Genomic DNA, 20,157 nt, shown 5'->3' on the forward strand with positions numbered 1-20,157 from the left:
TCCCTGACAGCTTCCCAAAAAAAGCCTTTTCCAAACACCGGGACTTGAGTCCTTGTCTCAGCGCAATCCCCGACCTCCGCCGTGGCGGTGCAAAGCAGCCGCAGGACGAGCCGAGCATCCCGTCCGCGAGGAGGGCGGCAGTCGGGGAGAGCCCAGGACCCTCTTTCCTCAACAGACAGTTGGGTCTTTAACATAACCCTGTTAATAAACCTCACTTGGCGGCTGGTGGGGCAGGTGCTCTGTTTCCCAGAGCGCTCACCTCGTGCCGGCTGGGAATTTTCTCTCTGGAGCCATGGACTTCTCGGCAGCAGAAGGGACGTTTGCTCGGAGGCTGTGGGCCCCGTCCTCCCCTGCCTCGTGCTCCCACCAGCCGCTCCTGCAAGGTCTATTTTAGAGGAAAGCCAAGTGAATTTCCCAGGGGAGTTCTCTCCCAAAGCCAGCTCTCACAGAAGGTAGTTCTAATCCAAGCCCTGGCTCCTTCTCAGCTAAAGAGCCCTACAAAAAGCCTGTCTCCTTCCATGTGCCCAGAGCCACCAGGTACTGCAGTGCCCTGCTCTGCCAGGGTGACAGTCCAGCTCTGCAGCAAAGGGGACCCTCCGTGTGCTGACGCAGACCCACAACTAAACTCACCTCCCGGCTTCATAGCACGGAGCAAATGGGACCGCAGCCTCCATCCCTCTCCTCCGTGGCCAACCTCCAGCCTGGAGCCAGCAACGCGCAACAGTCGCGTTCACAGAAACCAGACTCGGGAAAGGAGCAGCCTGAGCAATTATTTGCTTAAAGACAAAGCCATGTTGCTCTTCTTTCCGTGCGACGGTCCAGCACGGCTGCGTGAGACCCGGGTGCTTGGCATCGGCAGGCCACGTGCTGCGCGTTGCAGCAGGGGGGTCGCGGCCGGGTCTTTGGAATAATCTGCAACCGAGACGTTGTCTGTTGCAATGTCCTCCAGAGCTTGGGCGTAAGCCCTGCTGATTGCAGGTAGCACTGCCTGATACTCTCGGGATGCCACGTCCAAAGGCTCCTGCTCCTGGATATCACGAGCCAGATTGAAAATGAGGGGTGGCTGGTGATGCTCAGCCGGCCCGATGCTCCCATCGCAAGCCATCGCCCCTCCTAGGGAGGAAACAAGAGAAAAACACTGGAGTCCTAGACTGCGCAGGGATCACCTCTGTATTCCTCACCCATCTGTGGTGGCCCAGTCCCACCATGTCCCAGCTTTGGAAGCCTGGGTCCTGCTGCTAGTCCGAGAGTGCTTCTGAGGCCGACAACCCCGAGCTGGAAAGCCCATCACGCAGACACAGAGGGGCACATACTTACTCCTCACCGGGCTTGCTCTTGCTTGAATTAATCTGAGCTGGTTTTTACCTCTATCTGCAGGGAACCAAAAAGTCCAGAAGTTTTCTCCCAGACTTTACCATCTCTAAAAGGGACACAGTACCTGTGGTGTAAAACGCCTTGTACTGAGCCAGCCGTAGCGTCTCTATCTCACCGTCCTTCCCAGCTGCCCCACTGTTGGGGTGCAGCAGAACCTGAAGGAAGAACAGAAAAGTGCCCGTCAGCCCGTTGCAGAGAAAACCGGCTCTGTGAGACCCACTCCCTCCCCAGATGAGACCACATCCCACCCGCACACACATTTAGAGGCACCATTTAGCCCCTGGACTCTGAGCAACCAACCGAGTTTTGCTTGCAGAAGGGTGGGCTGACAGCACAAGGCCACCGGGAAACACCAACGTCTCCCTTGTGCCTTCCTGGTCCTGCACGCAGGACCCCCCGAATTTACCTCCCCAGACCAATTCTACTGCAAGAAAGGGATCACGAAGGTGCAGGGGCTTTCAGCAGAGCAGGGCAGAATATTTCGGAGCCGGGACGGTCTCAGGTGCTCTACGTCACCCACCGCTGCCCCATGCCGACGAGACACCCATCTCCCTCGGTGCTCACGGCTCAGGCTAGTGGCAGGGACATCTAAGGGAGCCCGACCGTTGCCTGGGGCCAGCAGCAAGCCACAAGCTGAGGGTGAGCTCATGCGAAGCACGGGTAGGTGAGGTGCTGGAACATCATTCCCGGTCCGTCTCCACCGCTGACTCACCCCGCTGTGCGAGCGCTCCCTTCCCTAACAACAGCCGTCCCGGCACAGGGAATGGGGGGTAAGAAGGGAAGGGTGGGTCGAATCTCTCCCTTTTCGGTATTTAGGACACTTGATCCGCACAGGAGGACTGCTTTGGCACACGGGAGTGAGAAGACAAGTGAGCTGGACGGTTCAGCGGGCTCATCTGTCAGATAATATCTGCCGTGGAGCCAATGTCTTCATTGAGGGATGAGTCACTCGAGGTTTCCTCCCCGGGAATTGAGTTTAAAAGTGATTCAAGAAATTTCCACTGTGCTAAAAATTAGAAACATCTGCTGAAGTTGTAGGCAGCTGCGGTGCCAAGTTTAGTAACAGCGTTCGCAGCTGATCGGCGTGGTAATGCCTTAGCAGGTGCCCGGCGCGGAGCCCTGCCCCGGCACGCAGCACCGCTGGGCATCCCGCTCGGTCACCCGGAGATGTCGATCCCGCACTGCCTGGTCCGGACACGGCCACCATCTCGGTGGGCCAGTTGGTAACTCATCCAAGAAACGCCAGGATTCAGGGTGGGGGGTGATTTCCAAATGTTCTCGGTTTCCTTTACTGCCCTCCGTTGCGAGGTAAATTAAAAAAAAAAAAATCGCCTTCTGGAATTTGGTTTAAAAATCATGTTTCAGTGAAAAAAATTAAGGGTGTAAAGTGGAAGAGGTGGTGTAGTGTAAGCCTGCTGCGAGGAGGAAACCCCTGCTACAGAGTGCCCGTATGCTGACACTCCTCAGTCAGAATAAAACAGCTCCAAAGCAGAAATCAGCAAACATTCAAGGGCCCGTGAAGCCAAGGTACCAGGAACTGAAGCAATTCATCTGCTTCCAGCCTTAAAGCTTTGCCTACACCTTCAGCAGCACAGCTGGGATGCTGCCATCTCAGTGTAAAGGCACTCAAAGCTCCCCTGCTACCAACAAGCACATTCTTAAACCTGCCCCATAAAACCCCACGCTAAGAAAATCTATTATAATTTACTGCATAGTTAAGGAGCTTGTTTCGATTGAGCCCTTTCAAGAAATATTCCCAGGTCTGCAAACCTCCTATTGATCTGTGACTTTTGTTATTTTAATTTAAAAAAAAAAAAGAAAAGGGGGGGAAAAAAAGCCTTTTCTCCCCAGAAAACCTGTTGTCTGAACTCGGTGCTCTGGGCTGTTTGCACAAGCCAGCAAACACGCGGGGAGCCGGCGCACACCCCTCTGCCATTAAGCTAATGGAAAGAGCTTATTTGTCTGACACTTGTACCCTTGATACATCTTGTCGGATGTGTTTATTTTTACTGTAAATAGCCTTCGCTCAAAACAGGACCTTGGCATCGCCCCAGCGCCGGTGCCGAGCGAGCGGGCTGGGACGCCGAGCAAGGTTACCGCCGGCAGCTCGTGCCGGGGAGCCTCAGCCGCCCAAAAGACCCCAATTAGGAAAGCAGCTGTCGGTGGCGTGCGGAAACCGGGCGGCGAGGCGAGCAAAGGAACCGCTTTCGGGAGGATTTGTGTCAAGGAAAACCCTGTAACGTCAAAGGGGGGGTTGCTAGCAGGAGATGAAAGGCAGAGAGCCAAGAGGGGAGGGAGCGGGGACATGCGCTTGCTCCCGATCATCCCACGGGGCCGGAGCAGGCGGGTGCTGTGTGTCCCCCCCCAAGGTCACCCCATCCCCTGGGGATGCCACTCTGGCTCGCCGTGCCAGGACGGGCAGGAACAACCCGGCTGTGCCCCCCCGCCCCGGCTCCCAGCCCCACAGGGGTTAATTCACCCCTGACTGCAGCACAACCCCCCCAAAAAAAAGTATTGGGCTGGGGTGATGCTGGGGAAGCCCGGGGAGCTGGCGGTGCATCGCAGCTCAGGGCTTTATTCCTTGGTCTGAAACACACAGGAATGGCTGGCGCGGGCTCGTGCCCCTCCACTGCGCCCTGACACCCAGCAAACCATCGCTCCCAGCAAACTATCGCTCCCAGCAAACCACCATTCCCAGCAAACCATCATTCCCAGCAAACCACCACTCCCAGCAAACCATGATTCCCAGCAAACCATCGCTCCCAGCAAACCATCGCTCCCAGCAAACCATGATTCCCAGCAAACCATCGCTCCCAGCAAACCACCAGTCCCCCCCCGTCCTGGCACCACGCGTGCAGAAGAGGGTTAATCGCGAGGCGCACAGCGAAGCACGCTGGCCGCATCCCATCCGCTTCCCCGCTTTATCTCACGGTTCAGCAGAGGGTTCCATAAATATGAAGCAAATACCAAAACCCTGATGGACACAGAAAGCAAATCCAAGATCCCTGCTGGGAGCTGGCTTGTGGTCCTCACAGGAGGGTGGACTTTAAAAGCAAAATCGGGCTTTATCTGTGGGACTGGTATTAAAGCCACTTCTGGTTTTTTTCTTTTTCTTTTGGTTCTGCAAAAATCTTGTGCAACTCAGAAAAATGCATCGCCATACTGCTTGTTCTGCTAACTGTGTTTTTTAGGCTTAAAGGAGCTGTCAGCAGCTCCTATTGTATGGACAGAGAGCTGCGGGGTATGGGGTGGGCTGCCCCGCTTGAACATCAGTAACAACGGGCACGTTCCCCAGCCAGGGAGCTGGGAGAAGGAGGGCTTCGCTATGTCTTGATCTGGCAAGATAAATAAAGCAGATACAACTAGGTCCGAGCCCCTGGGATCTTTTTCTTTCCCACACCGCTGTACCTTTTGCGATCGGAAAGGACACACGCCGTGTGGGGCAGGCAAGCCCAAGGATGCGCTGGGACGGCATCCCCCGGGATGGCGGGCACAGCCCTGCCGGCACACGGGAAGCACGCCAGGCTGCACACGTAGCCATTTTCACCTATAATCCCAGATTTATGAACAAAGCATAAAACAAGTCTTCATTAATCCAAAAGCCCTTTTATCCCGGTACCCCGAGCCCAGCCTTGGTGCGGCACCCGGCCGTCTCCGGCTGTTCTCCTCCTCCGGGCTGGGGCGATGATGCTCCCGTGGGTCCGCACGTCGCCGTTTCTGAGCTTTTACACTCCCCACTTACCTGTTTTAGCTCAGAGGCGGTGGGACCTGCTGTCAGGAGGGGGATGTCACCGGGGGGGGGTGGCTCTGCCTTACCTTGTGCCCCACATCCGACCACCCAAAGAGAACCGGGGACACGTCCAAGCCATCGAAGCGCCTGTTCGGGGGAAGCTCAGCCCCAGCCAGGGCCACCAGCGTAGGGAAGATGTCCAGGGTGCTGGGGAAAGAGGTGGCTTTCATCAGAGCAAGGAGCAAAGATCCCCGGAGGGTCCCCCCAACCCCACCTGCACCCCGCAGCCCCCTCGCCCGGAGGGGGTACTCGATGCGCCGATGGCAGGGGATTGCCTTGGGGTGAGGGCAGCCGCTTCCCAGCACCCATCCCAACAGCCGAGCTCTGCAGAAAAGGTTAAAACCGGCTTCAAGCAGCGACTCGGCCCCGGCAAGCCCTCGCTTCGCACGCTTCCCATCCCCGGCACCGGCTGCTCGCCAGGAGCTGCGGGTTCAGCCAGGATCTGCAGCTCCCGCGCCCGGCAAATCCCGCACCGGCAGAGCAGGGAGACGGTGGGGAGCGGGGCAGCCCCCTCCCACCCTCCTGTCCCCCCACCCGGGAAAAGCAGCGGGTCACCCTCCGGAGAAAGTGCTAGCACAGGGACTTTTTACGCCAATGACAGCAGATCCTGTCGCCCCAGGAAAATGTGGTCTCGCTTTTGCATGGCGCAGCACGAGCCGTCGCAGCCAGAATGGAAAATGAGAGCGGTGCTATTTTGTGCACTCCCACCAAAACGCCCGTCAGCATTTCCACCGTAAACCTCTCGGGTTTTTCAGGGGCCTCAGCCGCAAAAGAGCGCTCAGGGCTCGTCCTGGGTCGCTTCCCGGTGCGGACGGACGCAGGGAAGGAGCGGGTGACCCGACGTCCCTCCGGCTCCGTCGGGATGCAGAGAGGGAGAGTCTCTGCTTTCCCGCCTGCTACCTGCTACCCCAGGGCCAGAGCTCGGCCGCAGCGATTCCCAACCCGCCGGCACATCCCTGCGGTGCGGAGGGACCGCGGGTCCGGCGAAGTCATTGCTGGGGTGGGACGGGGATCGCCCTGCCCTGCCGCCAGCCCCTTGCGCACCCCGGGGATGGGCTTCCCCCTCCACCGGCCATTTTGCCCAGCGGGGTCCAGGCTCGACTCCAGCGGGACGGGGACAGCCCACTCGCAGCCCCCACGTCTGACCCTCGCCCCCCACATCCCGCTCTCGCGAGGCACAAGTGTCCATGTGTGTGTCCCCCCCCGCCACCACCGAGCACATCCCTCCCTCTCGCCGACGCGGTGGCGGGGTGACCCCACACCTCTAAAAGGAGCCATCCCGCTCCAAGGGTGTCCCACAGCCCCGGGGGACAGCGGGACCTCGGTGTGGCCAAGTGACACATCACAGTGGTCGTTGTCCCCCCCCCGGGGATGAGGCCGTGGCACAGGAGCTGATGAGCCGCGGCAGAGCCACCGGTGCTGAGCATCCGATGAGGACTCAGCCCGGTTCCCTCCGGCTGCAAAACCCTCGTCCCAGCAGCTCGGGGGGAGTAGGGGGGTCAGTTGGGGCAAGGAAATTGCTGGAGGAGGTGAAAACACCAGGTCCCCCAATTTGGGGGGCAGTGGGGTCCTGTCGCCGCGTTTCTCCTGCCCGGTGCGCGATGGCGGCTGCGTGAGCAGAGAGAGAAAAAAGCCCAGGGCTTAAGGGCCCCCGGTGCTCCCATTCAACAAGTTTTAATTTAGCTGCTAAGAGACAGAGAGAACAAATAAGAACAAACACTGCTGAGAGGCAGCCCCGGTACGGCACGCTCGCGGAGACGGCCCCAGCGGCCAGGCGAGCCGGGAGGCGCCGAAAAAAATTCTGGCTCCCCGCTGCACCCAAGGCAAGGCACATCCCTCGCACGCACCTCGCCGAGGTCAGCCCAGGTCCACCCGAAATGGCAGCCCGGGCCAAGCCCCGGTCAGCGTGCTCCTAGTCCCATGGGTGCTCAGCACCCTCAGGATCTGGCCCCCAGCACGGCGCGTGTGGAAGCTTGCGTGGTTGCACCAAGCGGCCCCGACCCAGTGGATGGGACCGCTGGAAACCGTCACCGAGGTGGGAGGACAACACGATTGAGGGCAGAGGCGGTCAAATATCCCCCGGCCGTGAGCAGATGCAACCCATGGAAAAAGGCGTGAAAAAATAGGATTTTGGTCAAAGTTGGCATCAAAGCAAATGCCCTGCCAGCAGGCACATCCTGGAAGCCAAGCTGGGGAAGCCACGCTTGCAGGGAAAGGGCAAGCCACGCTGCCAACCCCCTGCCCAGGCCAAAAGAGATTTAATAAATAAAGTCACTCCAGCGTCCTGCTGCCACCCCGAACGCCGAGGGAAAAGGGCCTGGCAGCGCCCAGGGACGGGCAGCTGCCTGCCTGCTGCCCGAGGATCCGCGCCGGCGATGAGCATCCCGGGCACGACGGCAGCAGGGAGTGCTGCCCTGGCCCGGCGATGATGTGGTGCAGGCAGCTGCAGGCAGCTGAACCAGCTCTTCCCACACCCCAACCGGCTTGCCCAATCTGCCCAGCCCCGTGCCGCCGGCACGGCCGGGATGGTGCAATTTGCTTCTTCTTCACCACCACGCTGACCTATTTCTTCTGTGCCCTACTTTGGGTTGGGGCAGGGAAGGGCAGAAGCCCAGCGGGTGGCTCCGACAATTAAATGTAATTAAGAAAAGCCGACAAGGCAGTTTTCTTCAGAAACCAGCGTGCAGGTGCAGGTCCGCGGCGATGCATCAGCATTTCTCTGCTGGCTTCAGCTTCCCCAGCCCCCGGGGAACGCTCACCCTCGCTCACCCCTCCACTCCCTGCACCAGGGAGGACGCAAAGCCAAGCGATCCCGGGAAGAGGCAAAAGCGCAGGCTCTTCTCCCAAGCTGGATGGCAAAGGCTGTCAACATTTTCATAACCTCAGGGGCAGGAGGAGGCTCATGCAGGTGGTTAACGCTTGCCCTCGCTTAGCCCCTGCCCTTCCCGGAGGATCCCACCGGGTTGAGGTCCCTTCTCTTCTGCAGAGGTTTCCCAGCCACATCTGCACACAGATTTCATTCCCTCCCCAGCTTCTTGGTCTTTCCCATCAGCTGGGGGGGGACAAGTCTTCAACCACCCTATTTCATGAGGGCAGCAAGAAGCCAACCCAGCACACGCTTGTCCTTTGAGGGATGTCTCCGAGGGTGACTCTGGGTGTAAAGGAAAGCCGCCTGACCCGAGGCACCGCGAGCAGTGAGCAGCCCATGCCCTCCGCGTCCCGTTGCATCCCACTACATCCCTCCGCATCCCTCCGCATCCCCTGCCCAAAAGCTCAGAGCGCGGCCGGGACCACAGCGGTGATGCCTTTCTGAGCATGAGCCATCACATGCGTCCCCCGTGCTGGCTCTGCGCTGCCTCCCAAACAGCGGGTTGCCTTTTTCTGATGCCAAAGCATCACCCTGTGCTAGCCGGGCATCATCCTGCACCAGCCGGGCATGGCCCCGTGGCAATGCTGGGCTATGCTGGGGAGGACACTGGGAGTACTGGGAGTCCCAGGGAGCTGCAGAACCACTTCCCGAGCGCCCAGCACGCAGCACAGCCCATGCCGCCGGCTTTCTAGATTTCCAGCTGTCCAACCTGCTGGACTGGAGCTGGGAAATGCAGGAGATAAGGTCCTCAAGGAGATAAACGGGATGCCTGGGCTTGGCTGGAGGGCTGCAGCGTGCACAGTGGGGCGAGGGTGGTGGGACAGGGCAATGGGGACGGGCACTGATCCTGCGCGGCGCTGCTCCGGCTGCCCGAGCGGGCATGGGTTGGCAGCTCTGCCCCATGTCCCAGTGGCCGGTCCATCACCCAGCCATGGAGGGGAAGGGTTTGGAGAAGAAACCCAAGGGGTGCTGCATGCACCCCATCCCCTCCGCCAGACATCAGGGGCCCAGCTCACAACTTGAAAATTCCGCCCCTTGCAAAAATCCAGCTCCCAGAGCTGCCCTCAGGCCACGTAAGGAGCTCCAGCTTATCTCATGGATCTTAGAAACACCCAATGCCTCCCCAGGGCTCACCAGTCAGGACCTGCTTCCAGCAGCTGGGAGGCTCCCAACACCCAGCAACTCCCCCGTCCCCCGTCCCAGGTCCCCACCACCCTGACCTCCACCATCCCACCGTGTGCTTTTGCATTTGCTGCAAAGGAGGGCTGTCAAGAAAGGTGCAATTGCTGCAAGGGAGAGCTGCGATTGCCGCAGGCAGCGGTGCGATTGCCGCATGCAGCGGTGCAATATTGCTGCAATAAGGACCCCTCCGCACCATCCTCCGCAGCACAGAGCTCCCCGGCGAGGAGGAGGATCCCTTCCCCTCTGCTCTCTCCCAAAACAGCAAAAGTCGCTCGCTACGTCCCAGCCCGGCCGCATCCTGCGCTGATTGCAAGCACCATCTCTCTGGCCAGCCTTTCCCACAACCGCACCCTCCTCCACATAAAGCCATTCACAAACCACAAAGCCTAAGCCTGCTTCTTGGTGGAGAGAGAGAACATCGTCATCTTTTAATTATCGGGAGGCACTCAGCCACCGCGGCCAGGAGGCACACGGAGCCCGGCGGCTGCTAACGCCAACCCACCAGCCTCACAAAAAGCCCTTTCAACTCCTCTTTGCTGAAGCATTAAGTCTTACGGACTTGGGAGAGGACAAAAGTAGAGGCTGGCACATGGCAGGCAATAACCAGCGCGGGCAGCTGCTGCTGCCAAAATCCAGATCGTCACCTGAGTCCCGACACGGGGACGGTGGGTCTTTCCAAATGGGGGCAAAGGGGCTGCCCTGCTCCCCGATGCGATCCGGCCAGGCTCCTACCTGAGCAGAGCGTGGCTCGTCCGCTTGGCAGGAATGCGGCCGGGCCAGTACACCAGTGCCGGCACCCGGTGCCCTCCTTCCCAGGTCGTTTGCTTCGCCGAGCTCCCGCCTGCAAGAGAGAAGGGCAGCACTCAGCATCCTGCTGCCCGGGAGCTCTGCGTCGATGGGAAAACCTCCTGACCCGAGTTTCCCTGGGAAAGGAACGACTCGGAGGCAGAGATGGAGTAAATGACCCCAAAGGAGGATGATTTCGCTGCAGAGGGAGCTGGGTCAGAGGAGGGAGAAGAGTTACAGGAGTTTTTGAAAGACATAGGGAAAGGGAAAAAAAGGGGGCTCAGTTTGGCACTGCTTTGTGTTTCTCCTTTGCTCCAGCGAGCAATGAGAAATGCAGCCGGCTGCCAGAGCCGCCGCATTTCCTTCCACTTTTGATGTCAGATGAGAATATGGAGCAGGTGGGTAAAGTAGGAATTTATGCCAGGGGCTGCCAACGGCCCGTGCAAGCGGGCTGCTGCCCTCCGTGTGGTAAAGCACCGACAGCCCCCCAGCCTGCTGGAAATCAGCTTCATTAAAAATACCACCCTGCTGATAACCCTCCTGCCGGCTAATTAACCTGTTCAGTTGTTTCCCTGACATCACCCAAAACGTCCCTGCTCTGCCCTTGGGTTTGAGATGCACGGCACGGAGAAGCTGCTCGGTCCCTTCCTCCACCTGGGATGCCGAGCACTGAAATGGGGGTGCTGAGCAACAAAATGGGGGTGCTGAGCAACAAAATGGGGATGCCGAGCAAGAAAACGGGGGTGCCGAGCACCGAAATGGGAGTACTGAGCATCGAAACGGGTGGAAGGGTGTTAGAAAGCCTCTGCTTTGGCTGTTAGCCCAAAGGGCCCCAGGCAGCTGGGGGGGGGGGAAGGGGCTGGGAATGGGGCAAACAGAGAATCCCAACCCAATTCACCAAGCAAACTTCCCAGGCGCAGCCTTTGTCCGCTCGTCTTTCAGCGTGCGCATGGCAACGGCACTCGCCCAAAGCCATTTCCTCCGGACAGAGCCAAGAGAGAGGCGACGTCCGTGCTCCTCCGTGTCCCTGTGCCGGTCCCCATCCCAGCCCCGGCCTCTTCGGGAGTCACCGCCTGATGCTGCGGGCATCTGGGCTGATCCTGCTCTCCCAAGCGATGCTGCCATACCCACGCCGCCAGAGCGGAGGAGGACACGTGTGGCACAGATGCCACGGTGCCGGCAGCATGAGGGATAGTCCAGGGAAAAGGTTTCTGACCCTGCTGCCCGTCCTGCCGGCGCGGGCCGGGCACATCCCCAATCTCTCCCGCTCCTGACCCCAACTTTTGGCGTTTCCCCCCAGTGAACATCTCTTTGGGGCCTGAAGCGGTGGGACACAGCCGGCACCAGGGTCTCTTGTGGCTATTGGAAATGTAACAGCGCTTCCAGCACACATCACTTTTGGCTTAAGCACGGTGCCTCCCCTGCCTTCAGACACCCTAGGAAATTATAGCAATTATAGCAATGAATATCAATCCCCCTCTCTGCGCATATATTAAATAACTCACCCTCCCGGGAAGGCAGCTGCCTTTCAAGGGCTTTTCCATGCATGGCTGGGGGGTCTCCAGGAGGACACCGGGTGGATATTTCCCTCCAACCACCCGAGTACCTCTGGCTGGGCAGGACACCACAGCTGCCCGTCAACGAGCTCACATTAGCACTTTGGGCAGTAAACAGGGCTGAAACACCCCAAACCCAAGCAGGGATTTTTCTCCAGAGCTGGGATGATGCAGCCGTGGAGGCCACGGCTTTGCGGGAAAGCTGAACTGAATATTCTCATGCTGGGATGAAAACCCTGGTTCGCCTCCTGCCACACACAGCGGGTCCTCAGCACGGGGACACCAGGTCCGGAGCCTCCCAAACCTGCCTCAAAACACAGCCAGCATCGCATCCCTGAAACGCGCATCTCCATCCCGGCACCCCCCTCTTGCCGGGCTTTTGGCCCCGAGGTGGGAGACGGGTTTTTGGGGCAGGCTGGGGGCTGCGGGAAGCTCCCCAACCAGAGAAGTGGGGCAGAACACACGGACGTGCTGCTCTCTGCCAGTGAGGACCGACTCCAGTGACTACCCGAAATCAACGGAAAACATCCCTGGAATTTGGGTTGGACCCTAAAAGGAAACGCCAAGCTATGCAAAACATATAGAGTCCGGAGCAGCCCGTCCTCCCCTGCCCTCCTCCTCCTCAAAGGGCTTTTCCCCGCTAGGGAATGATGCCCCAGGACCAGGATGGGATGGCTGAGCATCCCACCCACCCAGCACCCACGTAGGCAGGTGTTTGCAGCATTAGACCAGCCGGCAGCAGACGGTAACGCCGGGCTGGCTTTCAAAACATCCGTGCAACAATCAGCCGAAGGGATTTCAGAAGTCATCCGTCCCGGTTGGTATTTCCAGCCAGCTCCTAGAGCCCTGCCAGCCCGATCTCCTCCCCAGCCTCCCGCAATAGCCGGGGCTTGGGGTGTTTTCTCTGGGCAGCCAGAGGTTGGAAAGGGGCTGTGTTTTCCTAGCTTTGTTCCCAAACGCTGGACTGCCTGTACCATCTGCTCCGGCTTGTGACCGTCGGTTGCTCAAGAGCAACCCAGGTCGTCAGCAGGGTTTGTTTACTAAAAAAAAAAAAAAAAAATAAATAAATTAAGGTTACGATTTCATCCCGGGGCAAGCCAAAGGAAGGGCTCTGGGAATGGGAAAGCGAGCCAGCCCGGTGGCAGAGTTTGCCCAGGGAAGCGGCCACGGTTGCATCGCCTGGGTGTCAGGAAGCGGAGGAGGAAAAAGGCACTGCTGCCCGCAGCCCCTCCGCCACCGCTCCCTGCCCGCTGACCCCGAGCAAAGAGAATTACCGAGCCCGGCGCGCGTTTACACTGCGTAATACAAGCAGAAGTGGGAAACGCCTGACTCATGCATGCTTCTGGCCGCTCTGGCTGAAATAAACCCACCAAGCAGATGGCTTGGCCGGAAAAGGAGGAAAGGCAGGGGGAAAAAAAAAAAAAAAAAAAAAGAAAAACACACCAAAACGGTGGAGAGAAAGAAAAGCAAAGTCTTGGGGCACTGGGAGGGCTGCTGGGTGCTCTCCTCTGGGCGGGATGGGGCTGGGGGCTGCGAGACCCTGCCGGAGCCGATGGCCCCGGTGTTTGGGCGGTGAGAGCATCCCGTCTCCAAAACCAGCAGCCACCCGCCTCGAGCTCTGGGGTAACAGGGACCAGAGGGGCTCCAGCTCCCCCCCCCAGCAGCATTTTTAGGGGAAACCCTAACTGCTTGAAAGAAAAAAATTATTCTGGAGTGTCTTCAAGGCAGCAGCCAGCAGAAAGGCGGGGGGGGGGGGCATGAAATGCTCCCTATATGTCCCTCAGTGGGCAATGAAGGGCTTCGTGGAGCAGCCCCCCAGCCCCCCTGGGGACAGGGAGCCCCCCACCACGCTGCCAGGTTACCTCGCCACCTCTGCCAGGCCCCCACGAACGGCCCCAGGCGTCCCGCCAGCTCGCACTTCTGTGCCCAGGGGCCGTTGTCACCTGCAAGAGAAAGAAACGTCCCCATGAGTGACACTGGGACCAGTGGGGCTGGGAGGGGACACCTCCGCAATGGGGGGTGGGCAAGGAGAAGTGACCCCTCCATCCTTCCTTCCCATCTCTGTGATGCATTCCTACGTTAGCGAGAGCAGTGGGTTTATTTATTTTTATTTCTAAAAGTTTATTTTTAAGGGCTGGGGCTGCCCGAGTCCCGGGTGAGGGGCTGGAGCAGAGCTGGGGTGCGGGGGGGGGGTGGGTGGCTGCCACCAGCTTCAGGCGTTAATGAGCAACGGAGCGGTTCCTGTCATCGGGAGCAAGACATCCTCATTAGGGAGGCTGCTCAGCGAGAGCGGATTTGGGCTTCTTAATGAACGAGGATTTGCAGTTTAATTAGGCACGGCCCTGCCGGTTCAGCCTTGCAGCCGAAGGGGGGTGGCGGGGTGGGCACCCGGCTGAGCGGCCGCAGCAGCCCGGGACCCCCGTCCCTGCGATGTGACGGCCCCGGGCGGCTCGGCCGCAACTGCTGATGGGCTCCGCATCCGCAGAGCAGCTGGGAGCATCGAGGGAAAGGGACAAACTCAGCTCCTGCTCCCCGCTACCCACGCGCATCCCTGGGGCTGGTACCGGCGCAGCCGCCGGCATCACCCCCAGCCACCGCAGCCGGTTTTCCTGCCGTACCTGCGAACCACAGGAGCGTGTTGCCTTTTCCGTGGCTGTCAGCGACCTGCTTGATCCGTCCCACCAAGGCATCCATCTCGCTCAGGGAGGCTCCGTAGATGCCCCTGCCCAAGGCGGGGGGCGGCGGCGGGGGTAGCCCCAGCGGGACGTGCATATGGGCCAGCGCCAGGTAGAGGAAAAAGGGGTGCCCGCTGTCGCTGTGCAAGGAAGAGGGGGAGCACGTTTAGCCGGGTCGACGAAGGGGAAGGTGGCGGCAGGAGGTCACCAAGGAGGTGGCACTGCCAAGCCTGGGGACACACACCGGTGGCCCTTTCTCCCGGGAGCCCTGCAGCCACCCCTGCCTCCGCCGCAGCTCCCGGGGGGGAAAAAACCGCCCTGTGTGCATCAGCCGGCTGCAAACCCTCCGAGCATCCGCTCCCCTCGCAGGGGAGATGCTTGGTGCAGCGTGACCCACTTCTCCCCTGCTCCTGCCTAAACCTCTCCCCGTTGTCCACTGTCCTCCCATTCGGGACGCGCTTCCTCCATCTCCCAGTGTCCCACGGCCAACGGCGTGCCAGCCGCCAGCCAAACGCCCCGCGTCGGTGCACCCCTGGCACCCACCCGCCTCCCTCCCCTCTCTCACGGGGCCCATTTTGGCCCTTCCTCCCCCTCCCCAGCAAGCGCTTGACCCCCCGACGGTGATTTTAGCAGCGGACGAGCAGCAGAAGGGACGCCCACGCCGACCCCGAGCGCGGCCTCGGCGCTGCCGAGCAGCCCCGGACAGGGAACGCGGCACGTTCGCTCGCCGCGCGCTGTCCCGCTGCCTGTTTGCTTTTACATCATCAGAGGACACGTCCTGTTTTCTTGTTTACAGCTATATTTATCTCCTCCAACGAGGCCTGCTCTTCCTCAGGGACCTCCAAGGGGAAGGGTGGGATGCTGAGCGGCGGGGAGGGGCCGGATCCCGGGGACGTGTCCCAGCCCGCGCACGCGCCCGGCTCCGGCCACCCCATCGCTGCCTCCAGAAAGCTTTTGGGGCCCCTCCGACGTGCGTTTCGGCGTTTCCTTCCTTTACCCGTCACCCACCTGGGGATGGGAAATGAGTAAATCCCATCCCACCCGGAGCTGCCGCATCCTTCCCCAGCGGCGCTGGAGCCCCATGAAGGGTTGCGTCGTCCCCCCCCTCCCGGGGACCCTGCCCAGCCCCTGCAAAACGCGGGGGGTCAGGGGGTGCTGATGCATCCCTTGCAAATCGCCACCGCAAAAGGCTGCGCGGCACCTTTCCCCTTGGGATGCCAGAGACCCTGGAGCAGGGAAAGCTGCTTCTCCCGCCTCGCATCCCACCCGGGAGCACCGGGTGGGCTCCAGCATCCAAACGGACTCATGACCACAGCATTCAGCTGAACATCCCGCTTGATTTTCGCATCGACGTTTCAGAATTCTCCCGAAAATTGAGCAAACATTTAATCAATAACTTAAGACAAATAGCCCTGACTTTTGCTCCCATGTTCACTGTGCTCTAAGTGTCCCGGACAGAGCTGAGTCTCACCGCCACAAATTGCTCAACCTTGACATGACTGGTTAAAAAAACACCGAGATGACAAATCCGGTGTTCTTTTGTTGCCCCGTAATGAATGAGTCAGGCAGAGGAAAACTGGAATAAGCCATCAAAGAGAAGGAGAGAAAAGGCAGGCACCTGCTTAATCCTGTTCTCCATGAACGCAGATAACCCCAAAATACTATTGGGAGTTTAAAGGTTTTTCTTATTAACCTGGAGCTCACCTGCTTGGTTTCACAGCCTAACAGCATCTTCGGAGCCCGGAGGAGGAGGGACCACTGCTGCCCCGCAGCCCACTGCCCGGGTACCCTCCAGCCCCATTACAGGCACACGTACTGACCGCGCGTCCGGGCCACACTGCGGCCGATTCTTGGTACCCAAAGGGGATAAACTATAGATATTGTGCGAGCAAAACAGTACCCAGGCTTATAAGGAGCCATTTCCCAACAGGCTGCTCCCTGCCCAGCCCCTCGTTTGCCCCCGTTACACAAACCTTTCCCCAAGCACACCCGCAGGACCCCCCCGCCGTGGCCCCTTCCCCGGGTCTGCGTTATCCCTGGATGCAGGCGCGGGATGGGCTCGGACACGGCTGCCCGGCAGCGCTTCCCTTCCTCGCGCTGCAAGGAGGCATTTTGCAAAGTCACAGCTCATAATCCGCCGATAATAGGGATTAAAATTACACAACCCGTCAGCAGGGCTTTGGGGTCGTCATCTCAGACGAGCTGCTTTGCTCCTCGGGGAAGAGCACGCCCGGGCTCCTCGTGTCCCTGCGCAGCTGGGGAAGGCAGACCCTGAAGCCCAGGGATCCCGGGGCACTTTATTCCCCAAATGGCTCAAACTTCACATACAGGGGTGAGTTTGAGCACCTTTGGGTGCTGTTCTGGTCCCGCCGCCAGATCTGCCGTGGGCACCCATTCAGCGCCCGCTCCTGCACCCCCACCAGCACCCCCAACCCACGGAGGCACCTCCGCCGCCTGGCAGAGCCACCCCGCCGCCACCTCTCCCCGTGCCACCGCAAAGACAGAGGGACGGAGGACAGATGGACGGCAGCGTTTCCCTCCCTCCCTCCCTCCCATCCCTGCTAGCCAGGATCTCGTTGCACGTTACCCCCAGGAAGGAGGCACAGCCCAGCTCAGAGGCTTTGACCTTCCTTGTAAATGGTGGTTTTAAACACACGCACAACCCGTTTAGAGGAGACGCACCAAAAGCCTTCCAGGGTGAGCCCTGCAGGACACCGGTGACAGCCTCGGTGGCTTCTCCCTCCTCCACTGGGCTGGGAAGCCGAGCCACGGAGACCCCAAGTCTGCTCCCCAAGAACCATGGGGCAACACCCGTCCCCCCCAGCTTCACACCAACATGATGCAGAAGATGCTTGCAGTGACCCACGAGCTCTCCCGGCGAAGGGGATGGCGGGGAGGGGGGGGTGACATCTCACCTCGCCCGCTGGATGAACCGCGCTGCTTCTTCCACGTAGCGCGCTGCCAGGCTGCTGAGGTTGACGGGCTGTTGGATGATGGTGACGTTCTCCAAGAGAGGAAGGGCGATCTCCGTGTAACAGTCCTTCCTCGCCACCCTGCTGGGAAGAAGCCACCCCACGCTCGTCACTGGAGCGGGGACCAGTGTTGGAACAGGCACAGAGCCCGGCTGTTCTCCTGGCTTTGCAGAAAGGCACAGCCGAGGCAAGAGAGCGGAAAGGGGATGATGCTCTGAGGACCGACCTGCCTCCCCGACCTGCACCCTGCTGCAGGATGCATGGGGGGGAAAAAACGGGTGCGCAGAGCATAAGGGGAGGAAACCGCAGCAAAGGGCAGCTCTCAGAGCTGGGGACACCCGTGCAAATACCCACCTCCCAGTGCCGGCACTCGAACCCCCCCGACGCGTCCCCGTACCTGGCAGCCACGCCATGCCGCGGGCAGGGCGGGCAGGGCGGCAGGTTGTAGCCGGGGGTGTCCGTGCAGCCCATGTCGTGGCTGTAGGGGATCCCGAAGTAGTAGTCGAAACCTAAGGGGCAAGCGAGGGTGTCGGTGGGGGCGAGTCGACCGCGGGATGCTCGGCTCGTCCCTGCCGGCGCAGCGCTTACCGCGGAAGCTGGGGTGATGGGGGCCGTGGTGTCCCAGGTGCCATTTGCCTGCGTGGAAGCCACAGAACATCATTTCAGAGGTTAACACAGCTACGGCCGCCGCCAGCCATCACCCACGAGGTGCTCGCAGTGCTGGGGGCTTTAATCTAGCAAGAAGAAAGGCTACTTGTTTGTGCTGGCTGCGTTTCAAGAACGCCTCTTTTTTTTTTTTTCCTTTTGCAGAAACTCAGAAAAAATGCATAAGGTATCTCGTGCCTGTGCAAATTGACCGCTTCCAGCCTTAAAAGGCTCTTTCATGCATTTGCATTCAGAGGAGACGACTTTCTAACCCCTCCCAAACAACTAGCTTCATCCTCCGACCTCCGGCATGTGCTTGCACCCATCCAAGAGGGAGAACTGCAAAAACTATGGGGGAAAGGAGAAACCAAGGGCTTTTCTGCCAGCGCAACGTGCACAAACAAGCAACAGGAGCTGCAGGTGCAAAGGGCTCACTACCAGCTGGGGCTCGCGCAGGCTGGGGGGACCCACGGTTTCGGGAGGGTGCCCAAAGCCACGGGGCCAGCGGCACCGACCGCGCTGGCACCGTGCTGCCAGCCGGCACCAGTGGCATCGCGCCGGCGTGGGATGCAGGACGGCGGAGCTGCCGTGCGCAGTCACGTTTGCTAAGGAAAACCTGGCACGTTTCTTGTGAGGTGAAGCAATTGGAGCTTAAATGGAGAACCGGAGCAGGCCTGAATTTCAGGCAATATCGTATGGTTGAAAATGAAGATTTTAAGCTCGGGGTTGCAAAAGCCAAGGGGAATGTGAAAAATCTCTCCCACGTGATCCTTTAGATTTTAATCGCCAGCGTTTCACCTAACTACCTGCAGTACCTCCTCCGCAAGGGACGGACACGGGCGTCTTCGTTGTCCCCCCCCCACCGCCACCTCCCCACCCTGGATGCCCCCTCGGCGTGGCAGGCGTTACCTATAGCCCCTGTGCTGTACCCAGCCTCCCGCAGGACCTCGGCCAGGGTGGTCTCATTCAGGGGCAGGCCGCCGACCGACGTGACGGCGAAGTTGTGGGTCACCCCATTGCGTGCGCCGAGACGCCCCGTGAGCAGAGAGGCACGGGATGGGGAGCAAGTGGACGCAGCCGAGTGGAAATCCACGAACCTAGAAAATGAAAGGACCCTTCGCTCGCAAGCCCCTGCGTGGTCTAACGCTGCCCCATCCCTGCTCCCTTGCACGTGGCCCCTTCTACGCCAGGGATGAGGGTCTGGAGCGGGGGATGAAGCTCGCAGTCCCAGTGGGAACGGATGGACTTGCACTCCAAGGTACCGGGCTCTGGCCGCCCTCCCCATGCTTCCAAAACCACGTCAATGAAATCCCTTTGCCTGCCAGTTCCAGGGAGGAAATTCCCCTTTGCTGTGGGACAGAGTAACCAGGGATGCTTGGAGAGACCCAGGGAGGGGAGACAGCCGTTACCTTGTCCCTTCGGCAGCCAACTCATCCAAATGCGGGGTCTCCTTCGTCTCTGCCCAGTTGGCCCCCAGATCCCCCCAGCCCACGTCATCTGCCAGGATGACAATGAAGTTGGGCTGCCCGTACGCCGCGCGGGGAGCCGAGAGCCCTGCCAGCACCGCGGCGAGCACCAGCACCGCCCGCGGAGAGGGCGTCCCCATGATGCCACACGTCCCCTCCGACCCGCGCCGGGGTACCGGCGGCTTCTTCTTCCCCAAACCCCCTCCGCTGGGTCCCCACGGGTGCAGTTGAGTTCTCCACGGGCCCTCGCAGCGATGCAAACGTCCCCTCCTTAGCTGCTCCTGCGGGGCCGGGTCGGGGGGTCCAGGTTTGCTCCCTTAGCTACCGACTGAGCTGCAACGTCTCCTCCGTCTTTCGCACCCAACTGATATTCCTGAAATCAGCGCCAGCAAAGGTGTTATTCTTAGAAGTCAAAAACACCCTTTGAAGTCACTGTCACCCTATTTTTAACTTTCCTTCCTTCCTGGTAAATATCTGATTAGACACCAAACCAGAGCGGTATTTTTCCCTCCAGAAGTGTGCTCGATCTGTGGCAGCGGCTCCTCTCCCCTCACCGCAGCCGGGGGATGTTCGCGTCCGACAAACGTCTCTTTCCCCACAGACCGTGCTCTTCGGCTCGCCAAAGCGTCGGCCTCCCTTGCTTCAGGCAGAGAAATAACTGCCGTGGCTCTGCCCGTGACTGTCAGTCTGTCCTTCACCTTGCGCAGCTACAGCATCCCCTGTGCAAAAGAAACAAGACACAATCAGGACCTGCCGGAGCCCTCCTGCATCCCAGCCCGGGGGCAGAATGCCTTATCCAGACACCGAGACTTTGCCTTTGAAGTTGTATTTTTTGCTGCCTG

The 20,157-nt window shown here is 59.8% G+C and overlaps 1 protein-coding gene across 1 annotated transcript in view; it reads right to left on the reverse strand.

The window, feature by feature from the left end:
* Positions 1-751: 751 nt before the first annotated feature.
* The window catches only part of ARSG (arylsulfatase G), a 39,834-nt gene continuing 20,428 nt past the window's right edge, over positions 752-20,157 (reverse strand). Inside the window, 12 exon segments of the mRNA XM_052808532.1 lie at positions 752-885; positions 887-1,113; positions 1,439-1,529; positions 5,191-5,311; positions 9,948-10,056; positions 13,420-13,500; positions 14,176-14,372; positions 17,148-17,285; positions 17,602-17,713; positions 17,793-17,840; positions 18,759-18,946; positions 19,259-20,034. Of these exon segments, the coding sequence (XP_052664492.1) occupies positions 778-885; positions 887-1,113; positions 1,439-1,529; positions 5,191-5,311; positions 9,948-10,056; positions 13,420-13,500; positions 14,176-14,372; positions 17,148-17,285; positions 17,602-17,713; positions 17,793-17,840; positions 18,759-18,946; positions 19,259-19,455 (1,617 nt within the window). The 5' untranslated portion in view covers positions 19,456-20,034 and the 3' untranslated portion in view covers positions 752-777.

The sequence above is a fragment of the Harpia harpyja genome, chromosome 14 (genome assembly GCF_026419915.1).
Source record: "Harpia harpyja isolate bHarHar1 chromosome 14, bHarHar1 primary haplotype, whole genome shotgun sequence".
NCBI lineage: Eukaryota > Metazoa > Chordata > Aves > Accipitriformes > Accipitridae > Harpia > Harpia harpyja.